The 19,464-nt window shown below is 35.1% G+C and overlaps 1 protein-coding gene across 7 annotated transcripts in view; it reads right to left on the reverse strand.

Moving 5' to 3' along the window:
* Positions 1 to 19,464, reverse strand: part of UBR2 (ubiquitin protein ligase E3 component n-recognin 2) — a 58,066-nt gene that overhangs the window by 27,227 nt on the left and 11,375 nt on the right. For 3 of the 7 annotated variants that reach the window (XM_026123265.2, XM_064509602.1, XM_026123266.2), the window contains exons 7-19: positions 18,782 to 18,844; positions 17,052 to 17,172; positions 12,608 to 12,715; positions 10,823 to 10,911; positions 10,020 to 10,118; positions 9,847 to 9,945; positions 7,642 to 7,805; positions 7,459 to 7,558; positions 6,221 to 6,349; positions 5,270 to 5,453; positions 4,141 to 4,202; positions 3,234 to 3,344; positions 1,277 to 1,342 (exon numbers count right to left, since the gene is read on the reverse strand). In XM_026123265.2, the coding sequence (XP_025979050.2) occupies positions 1,277 to 1,342; positions 3,234 to 3,344; positions 4,141 to 4,202; positions 5,270 to 5,453; positions 6,221 to 6,349; positions 7,459 to 7,558; positions 7,642 to 7,805; positions 9,847 to 9,945; positions 10,020 to 10,118; positions 10,823 to 10,911; positions 12,608 to 12,715; positions 17,052 to 17,172; positions 18,782 to 18,844 (1,395 nt within the window). The remainder of the gene's footprint in view (positions 1 to 1,276; positions 1,343 to 3,233; positions 3,345 to 4,140; positions 4,203 to 5,269; positions 5,454 to 6,220; positions 6,350 to 7,458; positions 7,559 to 7,641; positions 7,806 to 9,846; positions 9,946 to 10,019; positions 10,119 to 10,822; positions 10,912 to 12,607; positions 12,716 to 17,051; positions 17,173 to 18,781; positions 18,845 to 19,464) is intronic. The other 4 variants (XM_064509605.1, XM_026123271.2, XM_026123270.2 and 1 more) reach the window with 2 other exon arrangements.

A 19,464-nucleotide genomic window follows, 5' to 3' on the forward strand; every position in this document is an offset into this window, starting at 1 on the left:
ATATATTCCTTATGAAATTCATTCTTCTCCCTCTATGCTGGCCAAAGAGATTTAACTACTTAAGCTTACCCTCTTAGGGCTTCAGTAATGCAAGTAACAACATATGTTTGAGTAAACACAGTCCTTTGCTTTATCAATTTGATGCCTTACATGTAAAATACTCAGGGTTATTCTATCCCAAATAAAATCCACTATAAGTTTGTTTTGTTTTTGCTACTCTGTTCTTGCTGCCCCCACTTCTAGAGGGCATATTAAAATGTGTGTTTAGCACTTAATGTATACCATATACTGATTTAAAAAACAGATTATAAATTGTAACCCTCAAAACATTAGCAAGACTTTCCAAACTTCCCTGGAAAGAATAATACTGATTTTAAAATATAGCCACACACATTTACTTCCACTTCTGAAAAATTGACAATTAATATTCATAACTGGCTAATTTAGATATTTTGTTAATTAACAGATAAGATTTTAGCAAGCAGTTGTTTCCTATTGATAACAGGACTATCTTTAAGACAGAATAATTTCTCACAGAACTGCTTATATCCACATGATGATGATGACCATCACAAATCAGGGACAGATCAAGCCTTAGTGAAATATGTCTGAAACCACAAGTAACTCTGGACACATACATCGTGCTGGGTAGTACTAAGTCTAGGTAAGATTTGGGTGCCCTCTTGCAAAAAGAGGGCTGTCTTGGTCAACTGCAAACTTTCAGCTGCAAATTTTAGCTTTCATTGCTTCAATTTAGATGTAATGCATCAGATCTTCTCCTGTCAGGGCTAAGTTCACTCTCAGTTTTGGGCTTCAGAAGAGATTTTACAATATAGCAAAATTGGCAAACTGCTATACGAGCATAACTCCCCTATCCAGCATTTCAAAGGTCAGTTTTGATGGGAAACGAGAAAGGGAAAAGAGGCAACACATGCACTGAGCCCAATACTGAAGACCTGAAGACTCATAACTGCCAGTACAGCATCATCCATTAGTTAAAATATTACATTCTTAAAGATGTAGTATTACACAGCCATTACACAGGAAGTTCTGCACTTTCCGCAGCATGTTTAAAGAAAAAAAAAAAACAGGATTACAACAGTATCTCCTCTACATAATTTTCCCGCAAGGACACAGATACAATAATGAAGAATAGCAGCTCTTCCACAAAAACTTGGATTTTTCCTTGCCATTGAAGGGTTTTGATGGAGCTGTACACACATGCACACAAACCCTGAAAATGCTCAATAAAATGCAGACTGGTATAGGTGGCTACCTGAAGCATGACTATGTCCTTGTCAAACATCTCCCTTCTGCACTTCACATTATGATAGTAATAAATCTGAAAAAAAAGCACAATATTTAATGATTATATTTAAACTTATTTTCCTTCTGGAAAAATAAACTCGTCGTACAGTATTAGTGACTAAAAACGTGTATTAAAAATCTGTAAAATTTATACTGATATTTGTATGCAAAAAGCATTTTAATATGGCATAAAACATGCCTAGTTGCTGGCTGAGTTGTATTGATCCAATGTTTAGATCGCATACACTTAACAGAAGGAAAAATCTTGAAGTGTTTTGGGCTAAGTTTTAATATATTTACATGTTCAGTATTTACATATTTGAAATTCATGGGAGAAAAAGCCCCTGTAGCCAGAGAAATGCTGCATGAAATGCTCTTCCGTTAGTTGAGATTGAATCTTTTAGGAGTTGCCAGTTTCAGGAAAATGTTAAGAGCATGTCAGAACCACACTTAACCCAAACTATTCTAGGAGTAAACTCAACAGTACAATGAAACAGTAGCAACATGACCATCAGCACATGGCACAGAAAACTAGGAAATGTTGATTCCACAGCAATTAGGGGAAAAAAACAAGCTGTCAAGTTTCTAGGTAGGGCTGGGGAACATCTCTGCTCTCCTTGGGTTGGGGGGCCACCATTTCTCACCAATATTACATGAATCAGACAGTAGAGCATGCCTTCCCTCTCTTTCTCAAACTGCAGTTCCACAAGCAAATGCCCATTCCTATCTTCTGGGAAAATATCCTAGAGTATCTGGCTGAACATGAGTTCTCTATAGTCAATGGAAAGAAAAAGGCTCTTCTAGATCATGGAAGCCATAGCACTTTAAGTATTCTCTTAAATTTATGATGCCAAAAAATCAAGGGAAGTCAACACAGAGAGTAGTTATTTCTCCATCAGAAGTTACGCTGAAATTTCAGATTTGGTTATGTGTCTATAGTAATAAGAATGTTGTTTATAGTTGTATATAGCATTTCTTTTAGTTTAAAAAATGACAACGAAGACATCGCCTTATAACGACACATTCTTTAGGCTAAAAGGCAAGAGTGTCAGAATTTAAGCCATTCACACAAACTGATTTCAGCCTCCAAGTGCATGTGCATTGCAACTATCTGATGAAGATGGGCACTTGTTGGGGGGGGGGGGAGAACAGTTTTGTGATTAAATCAAGTTAACACCTCACAGAACTAAATCCTATTTCTGTTATAATCTTTGTCTTGCTACGTAAATCACTTAAGACCATCACCCTGGTGGGTGGCACCAACACTACAGTATCCATTTTATAGCTGTTGTGCTCAAAACACCTAAGACCTAATTTGCACAAATGCAGAGAAAACTTGAGTCAGAAGAAGTTTGTCTACAGAAGCATGATCTCTCTCTACACAGAGATAAAAGCCAAGAAACACTGTTCTATCCTGGTTGTAATGCTTCTTTACTGTACGATTTCAGGATTTTAATTACCTTATGAATAGAAATAGTAATAATATCTTGCCACAGTGGTGCATATTTATATATCTGAGACATATTTTTGCATGAAGGTGATGAATGCATTACCAAAGAAATACAGATCTAATTCAGCACTTCTTGTCATTGTTGGACAGTGTACAGTAAACAAGGTAAGGGATGTTAATTGCATTATACTTAGGAGCTTCTTTACGAGCAGAGTGCTAGGTTCACTGAGCATTGTAGTAGTTCTGAGACAAAAAAGCAACTTCCAGCTAAGAAATCAAAGACCAGCTTAAAAGCCTAAGTATTCAATGATGCAAGTGCCTCACTCCCATTGCCTTTCCATAAGATTTCCACAAGTGGATTTTGAAATCACTATTGAAATTATGTTTTTAAATAGAGAAAGGGAAGTTCTTGAGGTGTGAAATCACCACGTAGAAAGTTACCAGAAAACTGATTATACAGCTACTAAGTACCTACCTGATTAACAAGAGAGAATCCATTTCTTCTCCACATCCCTGCATGTACTTGGGCGCATAGGACTAGGCATCGTAGAGGATGTTCTATCAACATAGGTGGGCTAAGTTCACTCTACATTAAATAAAGAGACATAGCATTTTCATATAAATAGAGAAAAGTTAAAGGAAATGAGGTCAAAATGGAGGAGAAGGGAGGATATTTATAGTCATTAAATAACTTTAGGAAAATGAAAATGTGGCAAGTCCAGAACACGCATTACAAAGATTGGATGAGCTCACTTAACAACCCATCCAAGCACTCTGTTAACAAATCTCACATTTAACTTTGCTCCACACAAGTACTCTGTGTGGACTCAAGTTTAGGAATAAACACATTTAACTTTAACAATTTAATAACATTGCTATTTTTGCTTTCTTTCATTCAAAGGTTAGCTTTCTTTCAAAAGAAATTTCGTCTGCCACTTCTGTTCTACCTTCTTTTTATTGACTTTGCTCATTTTAACTTCCCCTTAAAGCAGCGGTGTACCAATAGGAACATGCAAGAAGCAAGAAATAACTGGGGAACAAAACTAGAAACTCCAAAGCCAAGGAGAAAGAATAGGTCACAGTCTCTACTGTGAAAAGAAGGTAATGCATGAAGAATAAAATACAAACCTTAAATTTGAGAGTCTTAAATTATTTAACAGGGCAATACTGATTGCTTAAGGCCTAGTCATGAACATCTATTGATCTTTTAAGAGATGATTCTACCCACTGCACAAAGATGACTTCTCTAAACAGACTTTGTAGCAGAAAGGTAATCTGTTATTTTTAATAATATTGTAATCTTACATAACCAATTTCACTTTCAGCATATTAAAAGCATTAACTTGTTATATTTAATGAGTATGTCATATTTAATTACATACCAGGGGTAGCAGCTCAGGAAATTTATATGCCACTTCGGTTTTACTCAGCAAAACATGCAAGCCTATATGAATACGTAACACAAATACATACATTATATAGCATATAATATTTTACATCATTTCAATAGGACAAAAAAAGCCATCTAATTTACTATCTGACCATTTTCTAGAGATAATCTTCATGAACAAGTTTGCATATTTATCTTGTTGTAGTTAGATACTTTCTGAAAAGACATATCACAAACTATACATGTCAAAATTAAAGTTTCCCCATTGATTCTGTAAAATATTTGCAGGAGAACAGGTGGGTTTTGGCTTTTTTTTTTTTTTTTTTTTGGCTCATGTCATGTCCCCTCAGAGATAGCCAAGTATCCTTGGTCTATCAGGTCAAGTTATCAATGACAGATTCTCCATCCTTTCCATCAATCTTTAGGTTTATAGAAATAATAATAGTTCAGGAACTATTATGAGGCCCCTGCAAAATACAATAAGGTTTGTTTTTTAAGCTACAAGGCTTTTGCTTGTAGATTGAAAAATTCAAAATTCTTTGATTGAGCTGTTTGATGTTTTACCCAAGAATTAATTTTTTCGTTTCATTACCTGTGAATTTATTTTACTGTCAGATGACTGATTCCATTTAAACTAAAATTCAATCTTTTTTGAAACACAACTGTTCAACAAGTTAGCCACAATACAAGGCGGAAAAAAACCCCAAAACATTGCCTAGCTTTCCAGTGACACATCGGTTTGTAACCAGATGTTTGACAGACATGCTCTCTAACAGAATGTCAATTAGTCTATTCAGCCTGACAGCTAAGCATATTTCAAAGCAATCTCTCAACGACAGATTCTATTTTGTTGGACTTTTTTTGCATCAGTCAAATGACACAAAAGCAGCAGTACGGCTGCCTACAGCACCCCCCACTGACAATTCCAGAGATGTGAGACAATTTCCCCCAGGCCTGAAGCGAAACATTTTGCTTAAAGGCTATCCAACAGCTAGAAAATGGCTAATATACACTCTATTCAGGCTGTCAACAGCTGGTGTGTGGTTCCTTGTGTCCACATAAACTTAAGTTACATTTATACAATGTTTTGGTTACCTGAAATATTTTAAACTGGTTCATACCTGCAAGTAAACGAGAAACTGGGAGATGAATGCTAACTTTTTCCTGAGAAACACAATATCTGATGGTCTCAACTGAATGTCCACACATACTGAGAACAATAGGTTGCTCTCCATCAGTAAAACCACTGTGACACTGCATCAACACAGTCAGGCATTTCTTGTAAGCTTCAATTAATACTTTTTCCTACAAGAAAGATTGTGGTTTATGCAGATTATGAAGAAAACAGAGCTCTGCAAAAATAACATCACCCTTGTATGTACAATATCTGATGGTTTTGATACAATGTTTTGAGTTTTACCTTTACTAACAGTCTTACAAGATTAAGACAAGGACTCCACCATAACCTAAATCATTAAGGAGGACACATCCTGAAACTCATCCAGATGCGTCTGATTAAACAGATTCACTAGTATTTTTCTTTGTAACTGGTACCATATAACCTTCTGAACAATGATCATGTTGTGTCAGTAAAACCTGCAAGCTAAGAGTGGCAGATTAAGGCCAGTTTGAGTGTTCAGATATTCTAGGATCACTTGTTCCATAGCAATATTTTACTGTGCTGAAGGTCTGCTGTCCTAAAATTTGAAACACTTATGGTATAGAAACCCGATTTACAACCAGGCAGCATAGATAGGTACAGGGCCTGGTCCTCTATTATAATTATTGGAGAAGAGGGAGTCGTGTTTAGATAGACAATCACAACTTCTGGATGTTTGACAGAGCTCTGTCAGCAGTATTTCTTCAAAAGACTTGATCACATTTTTATGAAGTTGTCAGTTCAAGCTCTAAAAAGCTTTTTCAAATACAGAAAAGTTTGTACTGGCTCATAAAGGAAGATTTTGGCTGGTGGTGCAATTATGTGCTTTGTTCCATTGTTAACATATATTACTAAGTTTCATCTTTTTTTCACATATTCACACAGGAAAAAAAAAAAACTAGAAGGAACTTACATCCAAAGCACACCAGTCCTGCATCATTGAAATAACAAGTGTTAATTTCATCTGCAATGTAAATGCTGCTTCCCATTCTGGTTCCATTTCAATGTGTTGTCCTACTTGACGAGTTATTGGATCCATGCCCTGGAACAAAAAGAATTGTGCATTTCAGCAATATACCCCTGAAACACCCTGACAACATAACATAAATATGGGACAGTGGTTACCTGTTCTTATTTTTATAATATTGCTACAATATGAAAAATAAAACTGACAATATTCTAAAAGGATTCAGACAGATCTAAAATAATAAGAAAATGAAACAGAAAGTGGAGGAGATAAGAATACTGGGATAAGAAAGGTTTCAGATCTAAAATCTATTTATTATTACTTTTAAGACCTGGAAAAATTTCACCATCATGAGCAGAGTCATAAATTCTTTTTACAAAAACTTTTACATATATACATCATCTTACAAAGCCATTTCACTTTTCAAAAATGTGTTTTCTAGGGACATGCTATTAAATGCTGGTAAGTACTTACTAAAGACTGAGTACTAGAGTCCCTAATCAGATCTGGGCCCAATAAGATAAATATGGTGTCATCTGATAACTTCAGTATATTCAAGAGAAGAAACTTTCTTACACAGACTAACAAAACATAAGTATCAAGAAAGATATTCTACTGATGTACTGAAAAATACGAGAGATTCTCATTATACTTTATGATCACATGGCCATGTGCCTGTGTAAAAGTTGCACTGCTTTTAAAATATTCAACTCTTAAGATAATATGGTGCAAAAAAAGGCTGAAAAAACATCACAGTGAAGATGTCTACTTGTATGTCAGGAGACTATATATTTCTTAATACGAAGAGCAACTCTGCTGACATTCAAGTAGTATCTTGAGCGCTCAGAAAGAACGAATGTTGGTTAAGATGGACAAGATTCTGCTCACACAATTAAATGCATCTTTTATGCCTGTACAGCTGCAAAATATGACAAAATGACACATTTCTGTTTGAACTGATTTTCCTTTTTACTGCCTTCTACAGCAACAAACTGAACTAAAAAAGTTAGGTGAGACATTATGTTCAGGCAAACATGACATGATTCCAACAGTTATACTGAATTCAAGTTATCATAAAATGGAAGTTACATTAAATTTCATCAATTTTCAAAACATGACAGCTGGCCTCTTCTTTCAAGAAGAAAATGTGTTCTGCAAATTCTGTACTTCACAGATTTACATACCTGCATACATTTGAGTAACTCTAAGAAGGCATCAAAACCCTCTAGAAACTTGTGCCTCAAGTCATCTGACCACTCAGTTGGCTTACTTATCAACACATACCTGAGTACATTAGAAACAAATACAAGCATTAATTTCTTTTCTTTTTTCAGTTGATCAAATTAGCACACAATTAATATACTTACTTGAGATCCAAAATAAGGCTCTGAACACGTCTGAATTTGAAAGCCTGAAGAGCAGTGTAACGTTCAAACTGAAACCTGCCTTGGATGTCACGGTGCCTTAAGTGGTCCATAAAAGTTTTGATGATAGTGGTCATGAGATTTTCTTCTGTTATTAGCATTCGAGCCTATGCCAAAGTACATTGAAATCTGCTGTAATTAAAAGACACTAGTAACAAGAATAAGTTTCATATTGCATGATGAAATTCATATATGACATTTTATCCAAAACAGTTATAATATCATTATGCTCCTCTGTTTTAGTTATTGAAAGCCAAACTTCCAAATATTGACTGAAGAAAAACGGAATCTAACCAGAAATTATCATAATTCAGATCCCTTCTGTGGAATTTTTCTTTGCCAAAATAGTTACAGAAGTTCAACTATGCCTAGGCTGCTGCTAACCTACTATCTGACTGTTAGCTTGTACCTTCCCTTGAGTATCTGTTGTCTCTTCTTGTAATAATTTAAGTATGAGCTCTTAATGGCAGGGACAGCTCTTCTGTTTTCTGTTTATAAACTACCAAGCACAACGGCGAAAAGCCTGAGCCTTCTTAATTCCTAAGAAACTGTACAGTTTGATTTCCACATGAAAATTATGTGAGATGACCTATGATTCCTATCAGGGGCTAGTACACATATCCATGCACTGCAGGAAACAAGTCAGCAGGCATTGCAAAGGCTGACATTGCCAGATTGTCTCCCACGCCCAGCCTAACCTAACCCAACCCTGCGACAGAACAGGGCACACTGAGGAAATTACTACCATCTCCTACTTATGAGCGCTTCCAGAACTCCTCCTTTCAGTTGGCTCTCCACGGTAAACCGGATGAGTCTTGTGGCTCACAGGTCCCATGAAGAGTTTATTACATGGCTGGTAGATTCAAGATTGGCCACCTTGATCTAGCACAATGATACTGTGGTTGTTGACTACAGCTTCTGGATTCTGAAGTTGCTAATGATACTCCAGATTGAGTTTCTGAAACGCTTGGGGCAGGGGGGAGGGAATCTAATAGTTAACATAAAAACAAAACAGAATGCCATCACCACGAACACAATCACGCATATTCCCCCAAACCAAATCACCTCAGCTGCTTGACAGCTAAATCTTAAATAATTTAAATCACTTTGAAAATGTTATTGGGGGTGGGGGGAGGAGATATTTATATTCTTCAACTTATCAAAAAGTTTAAAATAATTTCAAGACCCCATAAAAAAGGGAACAAGAGTGCTGCTATATAAATACTACAATCATTCTGAAAGTCCTGAAAAATGCCTGAATTATCTGTATTACACACCTGTCTAGCAGATGTGTAATAACGCAAATCTAGAAAATAGTACCATCTAGAAAAACCCACTTTACTCAGTACCGTAACCGCCATGTTATTACTGAATTATAGATCTCAGTATTGGAAAGATTCACAGGCACTCGTTTTAGAAACAATTCTGACTATGAAAATCAGATTTTCATTTCCAGTACAGCTCCAAAAATTAATTTGTGTAGTTTGTACTACAAGCTAAGAAAGACTTATTTAGAGACTGGAACAAAAAAGGAGGTTTCCCAAGCAAGCATAAGCTGGTGAAAGACCAGCAGAGTTAGTGAACTTGGAACATAGCCTGAAGCTATGAAACAAAAATTAAGAGGAAGCATGAAAGGACGTTGGTCTGAGTCTAGAAGTACCACAGAAACTGAGTAATATCATAAAACAACCCTTGCCTGCACTTGGATTGGTTAAAAAACTAAGATAAACACAGTAGATCATTTATAAAACCGCACCAGTATGGTATGCTCTGAAACTGCAGTATGTAAATCATAATGTGTATTTCCACAAACAGTAAATGTGACCTGGTATGATCAGAAATTAAAGCATTATGTGTGTGCCTATACATAAACATTTAATATCTTAAAAAAATAAAAGAAAAATGTAAAAAGAAAAATACTCAAACTGCTCTAGGAAGTCAGATTCAAAACTTCGTGATGTTAATGTGCTTAACCTTGTAAAGCCATAGCAATATCTGTAAACAGTTTGACTGCTTTGCAGCAGCAGCGTCCTGCATTTCCATTGTAATAATGTTAGAGAAATATGCTGTCTGAGTTCAATAGCCTCACGTGGCTTTTAACAAATAAAGATTTCCTTTTTTTTTTTTTTTTGGTCTTTTAGTACTTACAAGAGAAGGCACTGTGAATATCTGTATCGAGAGGTCAGCAATTGAGAACTCTCTGTCGTGGTCATCTTTCATAAAATCACTCTGCAATCGCTCATAGTTCTATTAAGAAGGAGGCAAAAAAAGGCAAGGAGTGCCAACTATCAGTTTTTAAAAGAAAGACAGGTACTACTCACCAGAGTAGGTACAGTGAAGAGTTGGACAGACAGAGCAGCCACCGATACTGCCCGTTCGTGATCATCCTCCATATAATCTCTCTGCAACTGCCGGTAATTCTAAACAACAAGGGGAAATTCACCTCTAATCCACACTGACCTGTTTTTTTTGATTTAAATGTGTGCTCTGGGAAACTAATGTTATGATAAAGGGACGAATAATTCTCATTATTATTAAAATACCTTGTACAAAGAACATGACAACTTTTCAGCTCAGGCATGAGATCTACTCACTCTGATTTTCACAGTAAAGGCTAGTATTTTACTTGCTACTTAAGAAAAAGTTATTTTTCTTCAGCAGTGAGTACAGTTTTGCAGCGCTGATTTAAAGCATTTCAAGTACTAGTTGCTGCACAAATACTAATCAGCATAACTGCATTTCAAATACTATTTCTGAACAGTGCTGCAACAGCTTACACCTCAACAGTGCGGAACAATTAGCTCTCAAGAAGCGATAGCCTACATTATTGACCGTGAACACAAAAACGTCTGAGCTGCCTTAATTCTGGGGAACTTGTAAAGCTCATTTTCTTCCTAAGAGGTGAGAGGCCACGATAACTAAGGTTTTGAAGACAAAAATAAAACAGTCAGAATTCCATTTCAACTTCTCACACACACGCACCTGCACCCACACCCCCTCCCCCTCCCCCTCCCCCCCAAAAAAATTCTGGATAACAGCTGCCTTGAAGTTCCGTATGCTAGCTAAACTCTCTTGGCTAGACCGTTTAAGCATTCAAATGTCTTTTTGTAAGAAAGATACTTACTCTTGCAAAGCGGATGGCAAAAAGTTTCTTGTACTTCAAATCCATAAGCAGACTGCTCATAAATAACTGATGATAAACACTTCTAGCACCTATCAATAAAAATGAAATATTATGAACGACTACTTTGTCAAAACATCATGGAAACACTCGCAAATGCAAACTCTTATAGCATGAATGAAGTCTGCATTTCAGAGCAGAAAGCTGCTTTGATTTCTGGCAGCCAGTAATAAAAGATGAAGAAGAATGCCTAAAACAAAGAGAATTCTCTAAATGGCTTTATTTATTATGCTTGTATCAGTTAATACTCAGCTGTTGAAAACCTCCAAATGCAAGGCAAGTCTGGCAAATGAGAACTCTACTCCCAAAGTAAACAGAGGATTTGGACAGCCTAGAAAAAAGGAGCTAGTATGGAATGTCCTGCAAACTGCAATAAATTGGTAATTGTGAACAACATCGCCAAAATAATAAGTTTAGCTACTGAATTTAGTTTTAGCTACTGAATTTGTAGCCTGGCTACAAATTTCCTGCATCCAGAAAAACTATCAATGCAAATGAGAATTGACTGTTTGTAGCTTGGAAATACATGCATGTTTGTATCATTTTTTTCTGTTGGTCACTTGGAAGTCAAAAGCCATTATGCTATTTGCTTAATGCAGAGTAACTATGGAATATAGAAAAGACAGAAAAATGTAAAAGTTAAAATAGAAATGAAAAGGTTACTCCTTGTTTACATTGAAGATATTATGCTAACAAAGCCTGTACTAAAAAAGTAGTAGTTCTTCATAAAAGTAGCTCCTTTCAGATCACCAAATTTGCAGATGAAAGAAAAAAAAGTTCTGAAACACAGGTATACATTCACATAAAATAAAAGGGATTAGAAAAACAAAAGCTAGAGGAATCATTCTTTCCATGCTACACTCACATTCCACCCTACTACTTTCTTCTTTTATTGCTGCTCCAAGGGAGTCCCAAGATTGACCATGAAGACGTATTACTACTCTCTAGGATATCTGTACCTCAGAACTGAAGAACAACAAAAGATACTGGAAAAACACATACACACACACAAAATCTTCAAAATACTACATTCTCATTTCAATAAGGAAAGGTCAGTTATGCTATATCATTCTCTGCCTTCGCTTAGCGCTTCTCTATTGTTTTTCTTACACCTGGCTTTAAATGCCCTTTCAGGACATCAATACAGACAGACTCCACAATAGCACCAAAATGAATTATTTCGGCTTCCTCAAAAATTACAACTTTCTGGCCAATCCCACTATGTCAATGGGGCTTTAAAGAGTTTAACAGCTCTAAAATAACAGAACATGCATGTTCTCAGATCAGTAAGAACACCTCATGAACACAAACACATCCCTGCCCTATCCATTAAAAAAAAAAAAAAAAAGAAAAAAAGAGAGTGAGTGCGTGAGAGAGAAAAAGATGAGGCATTTTAGTAGATATGATCTAGATACTGAAATCTTGTAAAGCAAATTCACTCTACTGTTCACCTAATTTTCCTTAAACTGGCACTTTCATCTGCATATCATATTAGGCCTGAATTTCAGGCTATGAAATATTGGATCTAAAAAAGCTCCAAATGGCGTCCTTATGTTTTTGTCCTCAATATATTTTGAAATGCATGGTAAAGGGACAAATTATAATTAAACAGGCAATTGCATCTGCAATGTACCACAGCAAAAATGATCAAACGTTAACAGATACAGTAAATGAAAACTATCATGCATAATATCCTTTAGTATTTTCCTGAAGCGGGAGAAAACTTACCTTTCCACAGTTTAGAATCACACAGCATCAGCTTATCCACAAGAGAAGAATTTTCACCATCTGGTCCTTCCTGTAAACCAACCTGACACAATATTCGACGAAGGCCATCTTTTAAAGAAATAATGGAACAATTTTAAAGTTAATTATACCTTAAACACAAAATTAGTACATTAGTTTGACATACTGCAAGTTTTCATAGAAAGCAATATGCACATTCATGAAAATTTATTTTAGTTCACCAAACAAAAAGCAATTTTTCATTTTTGAAGCACCTCTCATAATAAGAACAGAAGTACCATACTAATAATAAATTAGCTCAGGGAGGGGAAATCATCAAAAATGCACACAAGATAGAGACAGAGGACTTTCCTTATTAGATATGAGGGGTTTTTTGATTGTTTAAGTCAGGAGATTCCTAATCTGTAGATAGCTGCTATCTGGAATTTCATGAGTACACTCAGTTTCTTATGAATAACTTTACTGTAATTGAAAGACACAGACCAAAATTGAAAATTTCTCAGGTTCAGCACTGGCTCCTTAACCCGTATTTTGGCAACTGGAGAGCTGTTTTTCCAGAAAGCCTATATGCTCACAAGTCCAACCAAAATTGAGGAGTATTACACAGGTTCACAATACTTTTCAGATATTTTGAATATAGCTAAGTTTTACACTGTATGTATAGTTCATGTTAAAAACTTAGTCAGTTTAATGAATGAAGAATACTACACAAAGGCTGGACAGGGTGTTTTTGCAAACATTTCAGATTTGGGAATTGCTACACAGTACACTTCGTCATGAGAAGCTATTGCAAAGTAGTCAAAGTAATCTGCAAAAATCATGTAATATCAAGTTTGAGAAGTTTTAAAAGCTTGAAATGGGAGAGCTCGGCTGCCTATTTGTCACACATGTATAAACACCTTCCATTTATGCAGAAGTATTCCTTGGCTTAACATGCTGCTAATGGAAAATTTGATGAGTATTAGGAAACCTCCTAATGTGATCATTTTACTCATAACTCCTTCCTCTATTTGCATACAAAATCCTGAACATCAAAACAAACAACTGAATGGATATAGAATACAAATGCTCTTTTTCATACCTCTGTTTCAAAGGAATCCATGAACCCTTTTCCTATATCTGACTGACTAGTAAAACAAATATATTTAGCATTTAACAAGCTTTTGTTAAATGCATTTGAAAATATCAACACACTAAGCATTTTAGTAGTTAGAACCACAATTCTTCCCTTTAAACCATCAATATAAAAAGGAACTGTTGAGGATTGAAGCCTGAAAAATCAATAATCTTTTATGGGGCAAAGATAGAAAGGATATTTGCCAATATGAGACTCACGATTCTCCTGACTCATACAATTTACTTCCGTAAAGATCAGGTTCTAATTTTCCTCTTCTACAACTCTTTTTCTTTCTTTTCTTTTTTTTGCTGGGGGGGGGGGGGGGCAGGTGGGGTGACCCTACAATGCAGCTCACAGCCTGCTCAGTATGCACCAGCTTAATGACATTTCCAACCAAAAACTGACATGTTCCATTCCTATAAAAGAAAAGGTATTCTTCACAGGCTACTGTTTACTTTTCTAACTTTTAAAAACCACAGTTCAAAGTCCCAGTCTTCCAGTAAGAACAAACTTGGCACATACAATAAATGACATTATTTTCAAAGGGATACATCTTTGGGATAAGGCTTTCTGCTCTGACATTCCATTTCTAGGTTGTTGGGGGGGTTAAATAGTTGCAACCACTTTTCCAACACTTCCACTATTTGATAGTCCAACCCATAACTATATCCATCTTCTCCATTAATGTAACCAGAGGGAATTCATTAGAAACAAAAATTCAAAGACTCTTGCGTTTGAGAAGCCAGCATAAAAACTGATCTCAAACTACCTGAAGAAATAATGCTGAAGTCAACTTTATAAGTTACAAGCATCTAATATACTGAGGGATATTCACTATTTGGCAGCTCTTAATGATATCCAAGACAGCAAAGGAAAAAAGCAACCATAAACAAACAGACTGAGCTGACACTATAAATCACAGTGATAAACCCACTAAAAAAACAAAAGTTCAAAAGCCTAAACAGTAGAACCCATAGGGCCATCTTTTCCTTGACTACAGAAAAACTTGGTATTTTGCTGCTAGAACCACAAATATTTTATACCTTGTAAGTCTCATATTTAGCTTATGGAACATCAAAGAATCTTATGAAAAATACCAAACAACAATTTTTCCTCAAAGATAGCACATGAAAACGTTGTTGTGCTTTCCTAAAAGTGCTGCTGGTTTACTAATGTAAGAAATAATTATACACCACACATTTTTTTTAAGTTACATTTCTCCTGTTTAGAGTCCTATGAAAAGAAAAGTGTGCAATTCCCCACATGTGACAATTCTTAGTTTGTACTTACTAACTGCTATTATTTTTAAAACTTCTCTATGTATTTTTCCAAAGGAAAGAAAGAAATTTTATTATTTGCACAGTGAAGACAAGACTACCTCTGCAACAGAACACAACACAGACACGCTTATATTAACAGTATGTCCAACCTAGCCTTGGACCTGTTGGTAACATACATTCACTAACATAAGTACAGTACTTATAAGCATTAACCATCATCTCTGCACACCACTTTGCCATCTCTACCTAAGAAGTTGAGATGGTTGTAGCTTGGACAGTTCTGCACTGCATGGTGCAATACTGTATCTTCTGTGAAATCCTACCACAATTCTTTTGCCTTGCAGAGTTCAGGTCCAATTCTTTTCCTGTTATTAATAGAAACCCTACTACACCATTCAACAAATGGTGAAGAGAAGCTTTTTCACAAAGAACTGGTATTTGCTAGCAAGGATATCATAGTCAAGCTTGTGACAAAAATGCCATAGTAAGGTTTTCCCTTCATTCACTGTCAAGAGTTTGACATTCATATCACAGCATCATTTCTCCTACCTGCATGTCAAAACAAAAAACCCTTTCACGTGTGACTATCCCTCTGGCCAGGAATATTTATGATGCAGGCAGTACATTTCCTTTACCTCATCTCCCAGAAGAATGGATAACGGGCTGCTTAAAAACAGCCTGGATATTTGTTACCATTTGTTAAAAAGATAAGGGAAACCAATTTTCTCCAAAAGTGCACTTCACAAAGCCAGACTTCAAAGTCTATTGCAAGACTGCATTGCAAGGTGCACAAGGCAATTAAAGTAGTTGAGCACGCGGGTCACAGACATAAGCCCATAAGCATAGTGCTTACCATCAAACACTATTTTTTGCCCCTCTGAATCATAAAGGAAACTGAATTTAATGAAGTGAACTCTACAGAATTTTGGAAACATCACACACGCACACGAATCAAACTATGAATTCAGTGCTTTCATTAGCATGTTCAAACTGCTTTTTCACAGTTGTAATTAGGTGCTGAAATCAGTGACTTAAGTAGCAGGCACAATTGACATGGCACAAAACTATGCTCAAAGAAAGTGAGAAAGACAGTGCCTGGCAACAAATCACATCAAAAGGAAAACTTACTTCAGAAACTAAATATCCTCATGTCTCTCCTTTATGCTCATATATATTAAATTAATATACAGCAACACTGGCAAATACTTTAACAAACTGCTACCATAACTTTTTAAAAAATTTAAAAATTTATACAAATATAAACTATTTATCTTTCAAAAATAATCTGATATAGAGACTCTGTGCCTGACACCCTGGCTAGTTTTTCAACTATCAGTCTAATAAAATACATAATCTCTGAACAAATGTTGTACCTTCACAGAAGAATGTATATACAATGTTACAGGTGAGAGTGCTCCATTAATAATTCTTGGTACCATTTACAGATGCATAGTACACATTAAAGGTATTGGGGACTGTATCTACACTTCTGCATAGTGGCAAGAGTCTGACACATTTTCCTTTTATTCCCCCTCATGCTCCAGATCTTTGTGATTTGTAAAGACAAAGGAGGAACCAAACTAAAACTAACATGTAGCCTTTCCATAAAAATGATTCTGCACATTTTGATTCCTTTGTAGAAGCCTCTGAATATCAATTAACACTTCATTAGCTTTATATTTATCCAAAAGCCCTAACCTCCTTGCGTTTTCTCTGTTATTCCACTTACACTGCAGCAAATGACTAAAGCAATCACTTTCAACATCATTCTTCAACTAACTTCTGAATAATTGTTTTATCTAAGCAGACCAGTTATTTTTAGCTTACTGCATTCATTTAAAAAGGACTAAGGATGGAGAACTATCTTGTTGCCATACAGCATTTTGACAGCAAAAAAGTTTGACAAGGTGTTAATAGCTTAGCCTTATGCATATCACATATCTGAAATAAGTAGACCACACTGCTTCAAAAGTCAGCTTGCCTCACAGTTGTTCTCTAAGTTATCTTGAAAAAGTTCAAGTTTGTCTACCTGAATATCCAATAATACTGCCAAGCCAAGTCAGGAGCTTCAGACCAAAGCTCTGGTGGGCAACAATAGATGAATGCATAACCTGAACCTTCAGCGGCTTTGTCTGACGACTGGTGTTTCTCTTAAAAAGAAAAGCAAAAAGGCATTAATGTTTATGTAAGTGAGGGCTAGCACAAATTACTGTACAGAAACACAGCATTCCTGTGATTAATCTAAATAATTTATAATATTAATACATACTCATTCTAATTACAAATATCACCACTGAGTGGAAAACAGAAACAAAAAAGTCTTAATTTTGTTCACTCTATCAATGTTTTGAAGGACATTATTAGTCAATATCAACATATTTATGCCAATCCATTTCCCATCCTTGTCCTCTTATCAACATACACATAGATCTGCCATGTCTCACTAATAAGCAGCCTCACGCACAGCCTGAGACAACCGTGCACATTTGCTCCTCACAACATGATACACAAATGACACAGCTGTCCACCAAGGAAAAACTGGTCATCCATGGGGTGTTTCGAAAAATAAAAAATAAACACAGAGTTAAAACAAGAAAGAAAATCAAAGGCGGAAGAAAACTGAAATGGAAGAATTTTGTGATAGGTAAGTATTACGAATATGCATAATAAATCAAAAATTTAGTTTCACACTTGGATTCTATCAGTTCCTATTTTAGTGCTTGTGACTGTCATAAAAAGGCAAACAATTTTATATTATAGGGAAAAAGAAACAAAATAGTTTAATTTCATTGATCTGAACTGACATGCAATCTTACACGCTTACATTTGAAGCTCCTGATAAAAGTCAGAGACTTCTAAATTAATGAGACATGGCAAGCTATATATTTTTAGAGTTCATCAGGATTTCACTCGAAAAGATTTAGAAAAGCAATGTTATAATCTGAGCCCTGATTTACAATTATTGCGTTTTCAGATTAATTACAAAAATATTCTTTTAACACATCAGAAATCCAGAGACCATAGATACTTCTCTGTCAAAGAGATGAACAACAATATGAAAATCTTAACATCCTTTTGAATTACAATTTTATATAGAAATATTTGTTTTTTCTAAAAATTTCCTAAATGCTGAAGTGAGAGACATTAACTTCTAAGGATGGAGACAAATCATGCGATTTTGATTCTGATCTATATTTTAGAAGTACTGTATATAGCTATATACCTGGCTTTCCAAAAAGCAACCTCTACACTTTAAAAGAAAATTACACAATTACAAAAAATACAGCAAAGGACAATTCCATTATTACATTATCACAGAGTATTAGAAGCAACTATTAAGAACACATGAAGTAACAAAGAAATATTTGATTTCATACAACCATCCTCCAAAGGAGAAACTTGGAAAGAAAGGTATCTGCATTTATGTATAAATATTTGCAGATATGAAAATTTTATAGAAAATGATAAAATTATAGCAAACTGTCAAATAAAAAATGAAGATTACACAGAAAAAAAACTGCCTAGAACTTTTTTCCCCCCCACTTAGGAAATTATTTTGGGGGCAAATCAGACTATAGGTAATTAAAAAAAGAAAAAATGAAAAAAACAGAGTATAGACCAGGTATCCTATGTCTACTGTAAATAATAATCTCCAACATTTTTTATTATTGTAATATAAAGAGTCAAGACTAACAAAATAAAAAAATTGTAAAACTTTTTTTGTTAAGATGAGACAAATAAGTAAAAAGTAATACTTACCACTATTACAGATTTTGCTTGATCACAGTACTGAAAGTCTCCATATCGAACAGATCTACGTCCCTTTAAATTTGTAAAGAAGTAATATTACCACCAATTTCAAAATAACCAGTTCAAATACTATGTTTTACAATATCATTAAAGATAACGTAGAAGTTTCAGATGCAAGCTAACCTTGTTTCTATGCCATTTTCATTTTTAGAAGTACTGTATATAGCTATATACCTGGCTTTCCAAAAAGCAACCTCTACACTTTAAAAGAAAATTATGCTACATATCTATTTACCTGTTACACTAAATTTTCCATGTATAATTTTTTAATGATACAACTATCTTTTTTAATTTTACTGAAACTAATAATCAACACATTAGTACAACATATAAGTTTTTAGTATTATAAATAAGGTATTTCATACATGACAGTACCTTTTTAGAAGTAGACATTAAAGCTAACTGGCCTTCTTAACTGACATAAATAAGCACATAGTTTGTTTCAAAATTGGAAGGTTTTCACATTTTGTGAGTCTTTCTACACTGTCAATACATACGCCGAAGTACAGATGGTTAATTCATTTATGCTGTACTATAGATAGAATAGCTTACTCAAATCTTAGGTCTAGTCTGACACCAAAACAATTTCACGCATTATCTTCTAATTTCTTTTCAATAAATAAATAAATAAA

The sequence above is a fragment of the Dromaius novaehollandiae genome, chromosome 3 (assembly GCF_036370855.1).
Source record: "Dromaius novaehollandiae isolate bDroNov1 chromosome 3, bDroNov1.hap1, whole genome shotgun sequence".
NCBI lineage: Eukaryota > Metazoa > Chordata > Aves > Casuariiformes > Dromaiidae > Dromaius > Dromaius novaehollandiae.